At 32.4% G+C, this 14093-nt stretch overlaps 1 protein-coding gene across 3 annotated transcripts in view; it reads left to right on the top strand.

The window, feature by feature from the left end:
* Positions 1 to 14093, top strand: part of LOC118204059 (uncharacterized) — a 126509-nt gene that overhangs the window by 96215 nt on the left and 16201 nt on the right. For all 3 annotated transcript variants that reach the window (XM_035376382.2, XM_085810384.1, XM_085810385.1), the window contains exons 2-3: positions 6408 to 6515; positions 7696 to 7867. In XM_035376382.2, the coding sequence (XP_035232273.1) occupies positions 6420 to 6515; positions 7696 to 7867 (268 nt within the window). In that variant the 5' untranslated portion in view covers positions 6408 to 6419. The remainder of the gene's footprint in view (positions 1 to 6407; positions 6516 to 7695; positions 7868 to 14093) is intronic.

Genomic DNA, 14093 nt, shown 5'->3' with positions numbered 1-14093 from the left:
GTTTCCAGTTACAGTAGATTGCATGAGTGTTTTCGTGGTTTTTCCATGTGTAACGTGTATACGAGCCAGTTTCCCTTAGAAAGTCCTCCACGAAGGCATTCCTCACCTTAGGCAGATAGCTCTCGAGGCTTTGCCGTAATTGTTTAAATAAAAATTTAAAAAAAAGAAAAAAAAAACCAGTTACAGTAGATGTGTACAATTTAAAATTCACCATATATACATACCATTAAAAGGAATACGGGGAAAACTGATTCTTTTGTGAATGTGTTCTCTTTGTGAGGTAATATTTAGCTGTTTGAAAAAGAGTCGTGATATTTTCTTTTGTATATTTACGTGATAATTCGCTAAGGAAAGGTAAAAACAAGCTTTACAAATAATTTAAGAAATATCATAACAGAAGTTATATATAATCCACTCTCTGTATTTGATATTTATCTAATGTTATGAGTATGCGTCCGGTCCAATGCATAACAAACCTAAGCATATTTTTATATCTGCTATTGCGCTTCTGTCATAATTTTCTAAAACTGAAAATTAAATCAAAAGTATTTTTAAAAATATATATCGGTATTTTTTAAAAAAATTTTCTATAAAATATTACCCCCCCCCCGTATGTTTCCATTTGATATGCATCACCATTTAAAAAAAAATCATGTATTTTTTTAAAAAAAAAAGAATTAATATTAAAAACATGTAAACTTTACCCAAACCACCAGTCTATAAATCTTTCAGCATATCACTTAATTCTGTTAAATAAATTTAATTTTTCATTTTATTGTATATTTCGTTTCCTGTGCGTAATATCTTTTTTCTATTATTATTATTACTATTATATTCTATTTCTTAAGTTCCTTTCAGCTAAGCGTTTTTCTTCTTAAATTGTACTCTTTTCAAAAGCTTGTTCTATGGAAAAAATTAAACTGTAGAAATCGCCATTTTCATTTTTATAAAAACTTGCATAAATGCCATGTTTTTCAGTTTTCCGTTCGTAGTCATATTCCTGGTTCATGGTATTCAAAATTGATCTTCATCGAAAAGCTTCCCGTTTAGCTGTAGGGCTGAATATTGCCATTTTGCATTTCCGTAAAAGCTTCAGTATTTACTGTTAGTAATGTTTTCTATTCTATAGTCGAATTTTTCTTTCGAGAAACTTTTGTAAGAACTTGGAGATGAATCGCTTGAGAAAGGGTAGGGAGGACCTGAAGATTAAGTGTTTCCCCTCCTTAGGGAGAAAGAGAAGGATGTCTGTTCCATTCACTGGTCGTTCAGTGTCAATACACTTGGCTGGAAGATACGCTTTGATTCCCATCGTTTGTTCTTAACTCCTTCTAATTAGACGAGATACACTTCTGCTGCCATAATCGAGGGAAGATTACTCGCATCACGGGCGTGGCACTGCAGATAGCCTCCGGTCGTCGAAGAAGGCCTGAAGGGCTGCTCTTATCGTGCAAACGATTTCATATGAACGGGGGGTGGCGTTCCCAAAGTACTGTTTTAACAGATTTATTTGCAACAGTTTTTTTCACATTAAAAAAATGCAATAGTGTTTATTTATAGTAAAAGATACGTAAGGTCTTTGTGATAGGTTTGGTTTAAATCAGGATTTCCGAATGGGGTCGATGAAATTCTGAAGGGAGTCTAGAGGGTCGATAGCCCAATATGCATGGACAGTTGATAGGTATAATTGGTACAACATTGGGAAAAACAACATGGGAAATCTTGTGTATATCTGTTCATTTCGGTGGCCTCAGTCGGAATTCTAACTATGCTCCTCCTCATTTATTTCTAACATGCAACTTACGTTTATGCTAATTATTACAGTAAATTTATTTATTCTGTTAAAAAAACTGACATGCTAATGTGCAAGTTCTTCATAAATAAATAATATAAAGTTTGTAATCTGGTGTAAAAGTTTTAAGGACTTGGTGTTCAAGGTGTTTTCACTATGAGTAAATAATTTAATGCGCAAACGACTTTTCGCACATATTTTCGCTTAGCGAACAAACTAAGCATATCAGACTTTTATTATTTGAGGGAAAAAAAAAAAAATTCAATGAAATTTCTATGAAAATCGTAATTTAATTTCTGAATTTTGGCGAATTTTTGAATATCCTTCAATTTTTAAGACTGACGTTTATGATTTTAAAATTTCAACATCTAAAAATGTATCGATTATGAAGTTTTGTAATTTTTATCATAAAATAAACGTTTCGCCCTCTTTTAAAATCAGAATGGTAAAAAAATACTAATTAAGTGGATTTTCGGCATTTTTTGAAAAAAATTTGTTGTAGTCTAAAGCAGGCGGGGGGGGGGACAAAAAGCGTTTTGAGTTTGCTTTCTTGGCGCATTTCTTGACGAAACTACGATTTTCCCTGCTCCCATTTTACCTTTCAAATAAAATGCTGGTTCAAGTTTGTAACATTTTTGTTACATCCAATTTCCGAAACTAAATATTCAAAGCGATTTCTTCATTCTCCGAATGACGTTCAGTTATTTTCCTTTATTTCAAAACTTCTTCCCATTTATTGCTTCTGTTTTAACTGTGACTTTTGAAACTTCATCTCTGATAACATGAACAGCTGTTAAGAATTTTAATTGAAGTGCAACGAGATCATATTATCGTTCTTTTCTTTGATACGCCAATCGCACAGTCTTTTAACACCTGTCAAGGCTCACATAACATTCTAACACGAGTTATAACCACAGTGAGAGAATAAGAAAAAGAGGTATACAGTCAAAAGTCGTTAATCCGGACTCGTCGGGACTTCGGCGACTCCGGATTATCGATTTTTCCGGATTATAGATCATTAGTTTAAACCTGGTAAGATGGCATGCAGAAATTATAAAATTAAAAATATGAAACCGTAATTTATGAAATAAAGAACAATTATGATCTAAAGGGTATCAAAATTTACAAAAAAAAAGCGCTTAATATTTAATACATACATTGTGATAATACATTCTCTTTAATTCTATAAACAGACATAATTTCTTGTTCATTTACAAAGTCCTATAATTGCTGTGTCGAGAATACCGACTAATTTGTCAATCGAAATTTTTTCGTTTTCAATAACCTCTGTTACTTTCTTCGCTATCGGAAGCGAATTATAATGACGAGGAATTTGATTTAAATCATATCAAAGACGGAGTACATCGAGATGAAATACTACATTAGTAAGGAATTGTAAGCCAAATAAAATAAAAACATCTGCCCTGAAGATACGGATAGTGCTGACAGATTAACTGTCAGCACTATCCGTATCTATCCAATTCATTGCGCGCCGCGGCGTTAAAGATAAACAAAGTTTAGATAAACAAAGGATATGCCTTTATCCATTTTTTGCAGCAATTCCACTTTTTGTTTAATGGACTTCGAAACATACTTTCGCTTTGTAGATTCTTTACATATTAGTAAATATATATCAGAAATTCTATTTGACATAATCGGAAGTTCAAGCTTACTTTTATAAAATTGCTCTAACAGTCTGCAAAAAATAATAAGCCGAATCCAATTCGAAGATTAAGGAACAACGCAATCTGCAACATTAACTGAATTAGATAATTTTAGCTTAGCTTATACCTTCCGTTATACATTAAACGCGCATTCGTAAACGTATTTTGCGCACACGCATATTCGCAGCCGTAAAGGTCTTACGCGCATGCGCAGAAAGTTTGTAGCGTTGAGGTCCGGATTATAGATCATTCCGGATTATGGGTCTCCGAATTAACGACTTTTGACTGTATTTTGTAATAAAAGGAAGTCTTGTCACCTGGCTGCATATAAGCATTCTGTACAGCGTCACACACATAGGAAAGAAAAAATCCGTGCTTGTGATTAGACATACTTTCTTATGACATCATTTTCTCTTGGTGTATTGAAGTAGTCTAACATCAAAAATAAATTTAACTCTTCCTGACTAACTACAAATATAGTGAATTTACTGTGTATTATGTTAACTCGGAACATTTTTGCCATCTGCGAAAACTAGTTTGTTTCATATTTTCGGAGATTACATCTGCAGAGGCTGGATATATAATTAACATGAAATAATAAATTAATAATCACACCTTTTCATGAACGGTTTTAAATTAAGAATACATTTATTAAAAATCTCTGCATCGGATATTAATACCCATTTACGGATTTAGCACACTGGAAGAAATAATACTTTTTCTCTCTAGAGGAAAAATTCACTACAGTTTTTAAATTTAATTCATCGCACTACGATGCAGTGAAAAGTGTAATCTTTCAATCTTAAAATTCAGTGCACGTATAATCTTTTAATACTGCTATCAAAATGTAAACAAATGTATGGAGGTGTAGAGAGCGTAGAGGAAATGATCTCATCGGAAGCTATACTGACTACCAATAAGTATTTGGACACCTGTGATAGAAAAGAAAAACTAACTTTATTGAAAATCAATAGTTGGTAGAGCCTCCACGAGAGGTTATTACAGCGTGGACCCTCCGAGGCATACTTTCCACAAGTTTTTGTATGACAGCTAGTGGTATTTTCTTCCACTTGGCTTGGAGAAGACATAGAAGTTCCTTCACCGATTTTGCACAAGTAGTGCACCCCTGAATTCGGCGATGCAACTCGTCCCAGAGGTTTTCAATAGGGTTCAGGTCTGGACTCTGGGCAGGCCAGCCCATTCGATGAATTCCATTGGCAGCATACCAAGCCTTGGTTAACGTCGAAACAGGACAACTGGCATTGTCGTCCTGAAAGTAACAGGGGTGCAACCCGTAAAACTGCCACAACGTAGGAAGCACATTGTCATCCAAAATAGTACAGTAGGCATCGGAGTTGAGCTTACCATGAATGGGAACCAAGGGTCCCACCCCATACCAGGAGAAACACCCCCAGATCATAATTCCACCTCCGCCGAACTTGACTGTTGGCACAATGCATTCTGGCAGGAGACGTTCTCCAGGTAGACGTCAGACCCAGACCCTGCCATCCGAACGGTAAAGGGTGAACCTTGATTCGTCACCCCAAAGAACCCGTTTCCACTGATCTACAGTCCAATTTCGATGTGCTTTGCACCTTTTTTTTTTTTGTAAATTAACCGAGCAGCACGGTTGGACTTTGTGATCAAAGGCTTATGGGCAGCAGCACGACCATGAAAACCAAGCAGAAGTGCTTCCTTACGGATGGTATTCATTGAAACAATACTCCCGGATGCCTGTTGAAACTCCTCGTGGATGAGGGCCATCGGTTGGGTGCGGTTCTTCCGAATTTCTCTGGACAGCACTCGTCGGTCTCTATCTCCCAGTTTCGTTGGTCTGCCGACTCAGGGCACATTTCGACAATCACCGCTCACCTTCCACTTCCTTATCACATAGGCCACTGTCGATTTTGGGTACTTCAGATCGCTAGATATGTCCCTTAAGGATCGGCCACATTTATGATTCCCGATAATTATACCTTTCCCGAAATCAGAGAGCTCCAAACTGCAAAGCATCTTGCATGCGATTAAAGCCGATGCTGTTTCCTACACGATATATACCGGCAGAGTCTGTGATGTACCTTAGGACCGCAGATATCATCATTTGCATAGGTGTCCAAATACTTATTGATAGTCAGTGTATATCCGATCCCGAGAGAATGCTTATATGCCACCCGGCTAGATCCGTTAGTAGAGCACGAGACTCTTAATATCGGCGTCATGGGTTTGAGCCCCACGTTGGGCGTTATTCTCCTTTTTACTGTTTCAGAATAAAATCTACTTCCGATTTAATTCTGGGGAGCATCTGAAAATACGCGCTGTTTACAAAATGACTTTTTTATATTTTTTCCAATAAAAATATAAAAATAAATTTGAAAATAAAATACATTTAAAATCACACAATAAGTTTTTATTTAAAATTGATATGATAATTAGTGCACAGAAAGGAAAAAATAATTTATCACATAGTTTAATGAGAATAATAGATTAAATAATTCAATTTACAGAATTCATCTTTAATTTTATATCGTGAATAATAAAAGCTTGGAGCGCCTAAATAATAAAATCTATTAATTTAATTGAATTGTCAAATTTATAAACCATTATCTTTCCAAATTTATGAGTGCTTTTATTATTCGCAATATAAAATTGTAGATGAATTCTGTAAACAGAATATTTAATCTGGTATTCCCATTAAACAATGGGATAAATTATTTTTCTCTTTTTAGTGCATTAATTATTGTAAAAGCTAATTTCAGAAATCGCCCTTTTTTTAATTGTATTTTATTTCGTATTTTTTACAATTCGTCTAGAAAATATGCTAGGACTCTAGCAACTGCTTGATGTTCTGATACTTGATATATTGAATCTGAGCATTTGCTTTTTTATTATTTATATTTGTTATTTAGTGAAAGGGGCTTTTTTTTTTAAACATGCTTTAATTCTTTTGTTTGCAGTGTGATAGGTTCATGGTTCCTTATGACTTTGGAAGGTTATCTCCATCATTTCCCACATATGTGCCTCTGCTTAGGCTACATACTACATGTATTATGAACTCAGAGGAGGTAAGCAAAATCACAACCCTTTGACTCCAATGTTTTTCTAATATAAAATTAAATATATTTATATTTAATATTATACATATGTATATTAAATGTTTTAATGTGTGATAATAATAAAAATTTTGTATTTTAATCATTATTGAAATTTAGTACTTTCTGATTATCTGCATCCCAACAGAAAAGTCATTAAAATGTATTGGTGAGGTAACACACTACATAGCCAAAAAGTATTTATATGCCAAAACAGGTATGCTCGTAGGCATCCCCAAAATGTCTTTACAGTGTGTCTGCAGATTATGATCTCACCTTTGGGAATTAAGCAACTTAAAATAACAGTTGACCACATAATGCAGCTTTCGGCAAAATTTCTGACAACTTTGCATGCATACAGCATTATCGCTGAAAAGCATCATGCACTTCTTTCTTCTAATTTTAGGGTTTGGCAGGGGCGTAGCTAGAAGGGGGCAAGGGGGCATCTGTCCCCGGCCGCAGAATCCAAGGGGCGCCAAACTGATGTTACGATATTTTAGAATTAAATGTTTCCATCTTTGGCAAGCAGTAGGGGGCGCGAAATCTTCAGTTGTCCCTGGGCGCTGAAAACCCTAGCTATGACTCTGGGGTTTGGGTATGGACATTGGGTGCAATGATGAGTTTGTGCTCTCTTTTTAAGAGGAAACAGATCACTGTCTACATGGGGAGTGCAACAAAAAACAAAAAAGTACACATGTCTTGGACAAAGAAGAATGGGAAAAAGTAGGCAGTGCTGGATGCATCATTGAAACTGACGTCAAAATTCCCAAACAAAGGTTTCTGTCCAAAGTTGCCAACAAATTTACGACTTTCCTGTGGGTGGTGTGGATTATCAGAACTTGCCTAAATGTTTTAAGTTTATTGAAAAATAAATAATATTATTAAACGAGCTTTAAAACGACTTACAATCAAACACAGTGAAAACCATCTTCTATATGACGAGGACAGTGATGACGGTGAATAGAAAGAAGAAGAAAGTTCAAATAACGATTTTTCAAGGATTTTAAAGGTCATTTCTGGTTTCATAAAAAAGGATTTTTTTTTTTTTTTAAGTCAGGTTTTGTGATTTAATAATAAAAATGGTAAAAACATTATTATCAGTAGTATGTATTTTTATTCTAGCTTGCAATAAGACAAAAATCTTTCCTTGTAGGCTGAGTGTCCTCCTACACAGTTGGAACCAGTGGACTTAACAGTGAACAAGAGTCGCTGTTCCCTCTCACCTGCATCTTCTCCTGCCAGTCTCCCTGCATCACCCACAATTCCTTCTTCTCCCTCATCCACTGCTGACAGTTACTCCTGTGTGGATTTAAGACTTAACAAAGGTGAGGCATACATATATATTTGCCATTTTCCTGAATCATCTCTTGAAAAAGACTTTTTTTTTTTTTTTTTTAAGTATTATTTTATAGGAAAGAACTCGAAATTTACAGAATAAAGTCTTGTTTAGTTACAGAAATGCACACAGGTTACAGGGTAAATGTCTGTAATTCTTACATAGATTTTTGCACATATTTTTTCTATAAGAATGCTCGTAACGTGTGATCACGTGGCTTAGAAGAGCTGAGAGGGAAGAGGTTGCCCTAACCAATCAGGAAGAAGGTCAGAGAAGCGATTTAGTTTAGTGGGAGTGTTGAATGAAACTTCAAGGGGGGTGAGGCTTGATGATTATCTCATGGAGGTAGGTTAATCAGTGGTTGATGGGCATTTTACAGTCAAAAGTCGTTAATTCGGACACCCATAATTCGGAATGATCTATAATCCGGACCTCAAAGCTAAAAACGTTCTGCAGATGCGCCGCGTTGACACATGCGCATAGGCGTTTACGCGTGCGCGTAAGACCTCTTATGACTGCACATTTGCGTGTGCGCAAGCGCAGAATACGTTTTCGCGTACGCGTTTTATGTATAACGGATGGTGCAAGCTAAAATTATCTAATTATCTATTTCAGTTAATGTTGATGATTGCGTTGTTCCTTAATTTTCGAATTGGAACCGGCTTATTATTTTTTGCAGCCTGTAAGAGCAATACTATAAAAGTAAACTTGAACTTTCGATTATGTCAAATAGAATTTTTGATTCTGGAGCTCCCAAAGGATCATACAAAACGAAAGTATGTTTCGATGTCCATCAAACAAAAAGTGGAATTGCTGCAAAAAAGGGATAAAGACATGAAGAATGTGATAGAGAGGTCAGTGAAAACGAAAAAATTTCGATTCACAAGTTAGTCGGTATTCTCGGCACAGCAATTAACGGGACTTGAACAGCGAAACTTTGTAAGTGAACAAAAAATTATGTCTGTTTATAGAATTAAAGAGAAAGTATTATCACATAAAACAAAGCAACTTAAACAACTTACATTGAAAGAAATGTTTAATAAAGTAAACAAATAAATATTAAGCTTTTTTTTTTTTTTTTTTGTAAATTTTGATACCCTTTAGATCATAATTGTTCTTTATTTCATAAATTACGGTTTCATATTTTTAATTTTAGAATTTCTGCATGCCATCTTACGCTATTTAAACTGATGATCTATAATCCGGAAAAATCGATAATTCGGAATCGCCGAAGTCCCGACGAGTCCGGATTAACGACTTTTGACTGTATTCATTTTATGTCATTTATTTGTTATGTACTTTACATTCTCTGCAATTTAATTCTTTTAATGTTTATCTTATAGTTCTAGTATGCTTAAATAATACATTAGTATACTAATAAAACATAGAACATTTGTAATGTTATATACTAATACCTATATTAATGTTCTTATGACTATGTACTTAGAAATGTATTAAATATTAATGTTCTAACGTCTATAGTCTAATAATTTCTCGTGTTAAATATTAATATATGATTTAAAACATATTTAAACATAACATTATTATTCCATACATTTTATCATTAATCCCAGCGGGAACTGCATTAGAATATTTTTCATTTTAGAGCAGTAGGAGCTATTGAGATTAACAATAATAATATATGTTAATGTTAATCTTAACGGAAAAAATGAAAATGAATGTAATATTTTCCAAAAAAAATTCATGAAAATAACTTCACTGTAACATAACCTAAAAATGGGATATTATTTCATTAACCCTCTGGGCAGCCAGGGTTTTTGTTAAGAAAGCACAAATTTCCCAAAACTACTATGAGAACAAATAATTTTTTAAATTTTAATGCAAAAACTCTCCTGGTATTTCATACCTGGATTTGTTTTCTTTTGATATATTGCCTTAATTTTGATGACAAATTTTAATATGCACGCATATATACATTCTTACAGATATCACAATAAATATTCTAGGCCGTTTAGTTTTAATTTATGAATATAAAAAACATCTTTGGTCAAGTTTTGGTATTTACGAAATTTTTTTGTATTTTTTGTTGTTTAATTTATAAAACATGTTTAATAATCTAATTCTAAATAAATGCATAAGGTTTTATGTACTATCACTAACTCCCGTTGAAAAGTCAGGACCTTTTGTAAAATATTTATTACAGTCAAAAGTCGTTAATCCGGACTCGTCGGGACTTCGGCGATTCCGGATTATCGATTTTTCTAGATTATAGTTTCATAGTTTTATAGTGGATCAGTTTAAATCTGGTAAGATGGCATGCAGAAATTATAAAATTAAAAATATGAAACCGTAATTTATGAAATAAAGAACAATTATGATCTAAAGGGTATCAAAATTTACAAAAAAAAAGCTTAATATTTATTTGTTTACTTTATTAAACATTTCTTTCAATGTAAGTTGTTTAAGTCGCTTCGTTTTATGTCATAATATTTTCTCTTTAATTCTATAAACAGACATAATTTCTTCTTCAGTTACAAAGTTCCGCTGTTCAAGTCCTATAATTGCTGTGTCGAGAATACCGACTAATTTGTTAATCGAAATTTTTTCGTTTTCAATAACCTCTGTGTCACTTTCTTCACTATCGGAAGCAAATTACAATGATGAGGAATTTGATTTAAATCATATCAAAGACGGAGTACATCGAGATGAAATACTACATTTAGTAAGGAATTAAAAGCCAAATAAAATAAAAACATCTGCCCTGAAGATAAGGATAGTACTGACAGATCAACTTCCAATTCATTGCGTGCCGCCCCCGCGCCGCAGAGCAGCGTGAAATTGATAAACAGATTTCGCAATTCTAGTTTTTGTTTAATGGACTTCGAAACATACTTTCGCTTTGTAGATCCTTTACATATTAGTAAATATATATCGGAAATTCTATTTGACATAATCGAAAGTTCAAGCTTACTTTTATAAAATTGCTCTAACAGTCTGCAAAAAATAATAAGCCGGATCCAATTCGAAGATTAAGGAACAACGCAATCTGCAACATTAACTGAATTAGATAATTTTAGCGTAGCGTATACCGTCTGTTATACATTAAACGCGCATGCGTAAACGTGTTATGCACATGCACACACGCATATTCGCAGCCGTAAAGGTCTTGCGCGCATGCGTCAACGTGATGCATGCGCAGAAAGTTTGTAGCTTTGAGGTCCGGATAATAGATCATTCCGGATTATGGGTGTCCGAATTAACGACTTTTGACTGTATTTTATTTAAAATTTTTCATTACATTATACACATATTACATTTTTGGTTTCCACAATTACCTTTACTAAATTTTACACTTTTAAAAATCTTCCATTTCATTAGTATTTCCCTTTAAGAAATATTCCACTAAATTAGTATTTTCCTATCATTTCCTAGGAAATGATCAGATTGAAATTAAGTATTAAAGTAAATAATTATATATTTCAAGTTTTGTAAAGGTGGTAAACATTAACATTAAAACTGTTTGTTTTTACAAGTCTGTTATTAATTTAAAACTAATAGTTCATAGTTAGATGATTTTTAAATTAAAAGAAGTGCATATAATTTACAAGCAAGTTATATACTATGGTGAGGAAAATGAAAATCAGTTGCAATTCAGCATAGCGTATAAAAATACATTTTTATATGATTTGTAAGAATTAAAATTAGTTCAGTTAAAGGATTAACAAACAGTTGTGTATAAAAGAATTAAATTCATTGTTAAATTCAATTTTAGTTTTGTAATATCTTTTATTTATTTATTTATTTTTTAATTTGGACAAAATTTATTTTTAATCGCTTATTGAAACACAATTTCATTAAAATATCTTTTACTATAATCAAATGTAACTGCACTCTCAACTTAGATTATACTCTTTGGGGTAGGGGGAATTCTAGATAATAACTCATTTATTACCACAAAAGCATCAAGCATGGTATACTGTTTTTAATCCTGATATCCCATGATGTACATATCATTTTCAGATGTCTTTTATTTTAAAATTCAATAAAGGAAAATTAGGTAGATGTAAAAGAAGCATATTAATTTTAACTTTTTTTAACATAATATTGTGACTATTTTGAAAGAAAATGCATTATTTTACTTGGAGTATGTAATATAATTATTTCTTAAAATAACTGAATAATGGCTAAAATTGCACACTTTTCCTTTACTCAAAAAACATAATGCAGTGTATTTCATTATAATAAGTTGCATTACATTGCACAGGAGAAACATATGTAGACATTTCACATGCAGTAGACATCTTATACATGCATAATTATTTGTAGTAATATTAGCATATTTGTAACATTTGTGTATTTCACATAAGAATAACATGTTCTACACGTGTAATTACTTGGAAGAACCTTAAATAACCTTGAGCCAAATATCTGCAACTTTTATAGATATCTTCTGATAGTTCATATACAAAATGCACATTCTGCTTACATAATCACTTGCTGTAACCATACAAGCAGAATTTCAGTAATCTACAAATACATCTTTTGATGATCCACATTGAAAAGTACTTTCTGCTTACAGTATTATCTCTTGTAATGTTACAGATCAAACATCCGTTGGTATTTCACATACAAAAAATATGTTATCTTCACACAGTTATTTCTTGTAACATTATAGATTAATCATCTGTAACCATTACAGATACATATTTTGGTAACCCATGCATGAAGACTATGTTTTGCTTACACAGTTACTTCTTGTAACATTACATGCCAAGCTTCTGTAACCTTTACAGTTATAATCTCTGTAAAGTTACTTAGAATGTCCTTGTTATAATTTTTCAAATAGTCCATGGCATCCCAATTTCCATGAGTTTTTTTTATTAACCTTACTGAATTTTTTACAGTGTATCTGACCTAAACAGTAAGTGATAAGCTTATGTTACCTTGTCTACATATTATCTTATTAGATATAAACTGATGATCTAAAATCCAGATTGGGCGAAATCCTGACATTGACTTTACACTGCATTAAGGAAGTTCATAAAGAGAGACGATTGCTTAAAAATGGATATCATTTTTTTTCTTTTGTTTTGTTTTTAAAATATCATCTAAGCAGAAAAAATTCCTTGTAAAATCATTTGCAGACACACACATATAAGTATATGTACAGAGTAATTTTACAGAGGGGAGGGGGAAAAAAAGATAAAATTTAAAGAGCATTCACTAAATTTGCAAAGCTTTCATGACCTAGGATTTGCACTAGCAGGAGATGGAGAAATGATTCTCACCTATTTGAAGAGGTGTCACTGTAGAGGCCGAAAGGATAGAGAATTTAGAATCCATTAAATTTTGAATTAAACAAAGGAATTTCACAATTAATTATTTGTATTAAAATGTCAGGCTGGGAGATACTGATTCAACATTATTATTTCAAGATTAGATTATCATTTAATTAGACAATTTTTTTTATACATTTTAACTGTACATACGAATTTTTTTAAATTAGAAAATAAAAACGATGATCACAATTTGATATTCACAGGCATAGAGAGGGCGACTTTATACAACTTTTGAAAATGACTTGGATCACATATTCCAGATAACTAACAAAATTTAGAATAATTCCAAGTTTCTGATTCGGATTTTGGAAAGGATTATGTTAGTTTATTTTTATGAGAATTCTAACGTAATGTAGAAGTATTAAAATATAAAAGTAAGCTAATAAAATATTTTTTAAAAAATTTTTAATTTCTTGGATTTATTTGATATTTGTAAAAAGAACCTGATACTCACAGAATATTTTAAAAATTACCTGAAATTTTCAAAAATAATCATATAAATTTGTTCATAATATAAAGTTACTGGCCTTATTATGAATATTATGGTGCTTTTGATTTAATTGAGCCTCCTTAGTATTCTAAAAATTATAACTTTTAATTTCAGAGATAAGTGTTTATTATCTCCTAAATTTCTGCATCATCATCTTTAGTTACTGTACCATTCATGGTAATGAAGTACCACATAATAGTCAGATGTCAGTTCAACTCTCCATTTCTTTTATTAAAAAGTTCTTGACATTGAATATAAATATTTTTTCAGCAATCTGTGCCTACACTCTTGTTGAAATATCATGATATCACATGAAAATTTTTTTTCTTCCCCCCTTTCTTCCTTTCAATTTATCAATTTTGGTATTTATCAACATTTTTATTGTTTTTCTTGTTTAATTTATAAAACATATTAAAAAATAATCT

This window comes from Stegodyphus dumicola, chromosome 2, assembly GCF_044657685.1.
Source record: "Stegodyphus dumicola isolate Sdum_Otavi_A_Nest chromosome 2, ASM4465768v1".
NCBI lineage: Eukaryota > Metazoa > Arthropoda > Arachnida > Araneae > Eresidae > Stegodyphus > Stegodyphus dumicola.
Note: the sequence above shows the minus strand (reverse complement) of the source record. Positions and strands in the feature narration are given on the sequence as shown.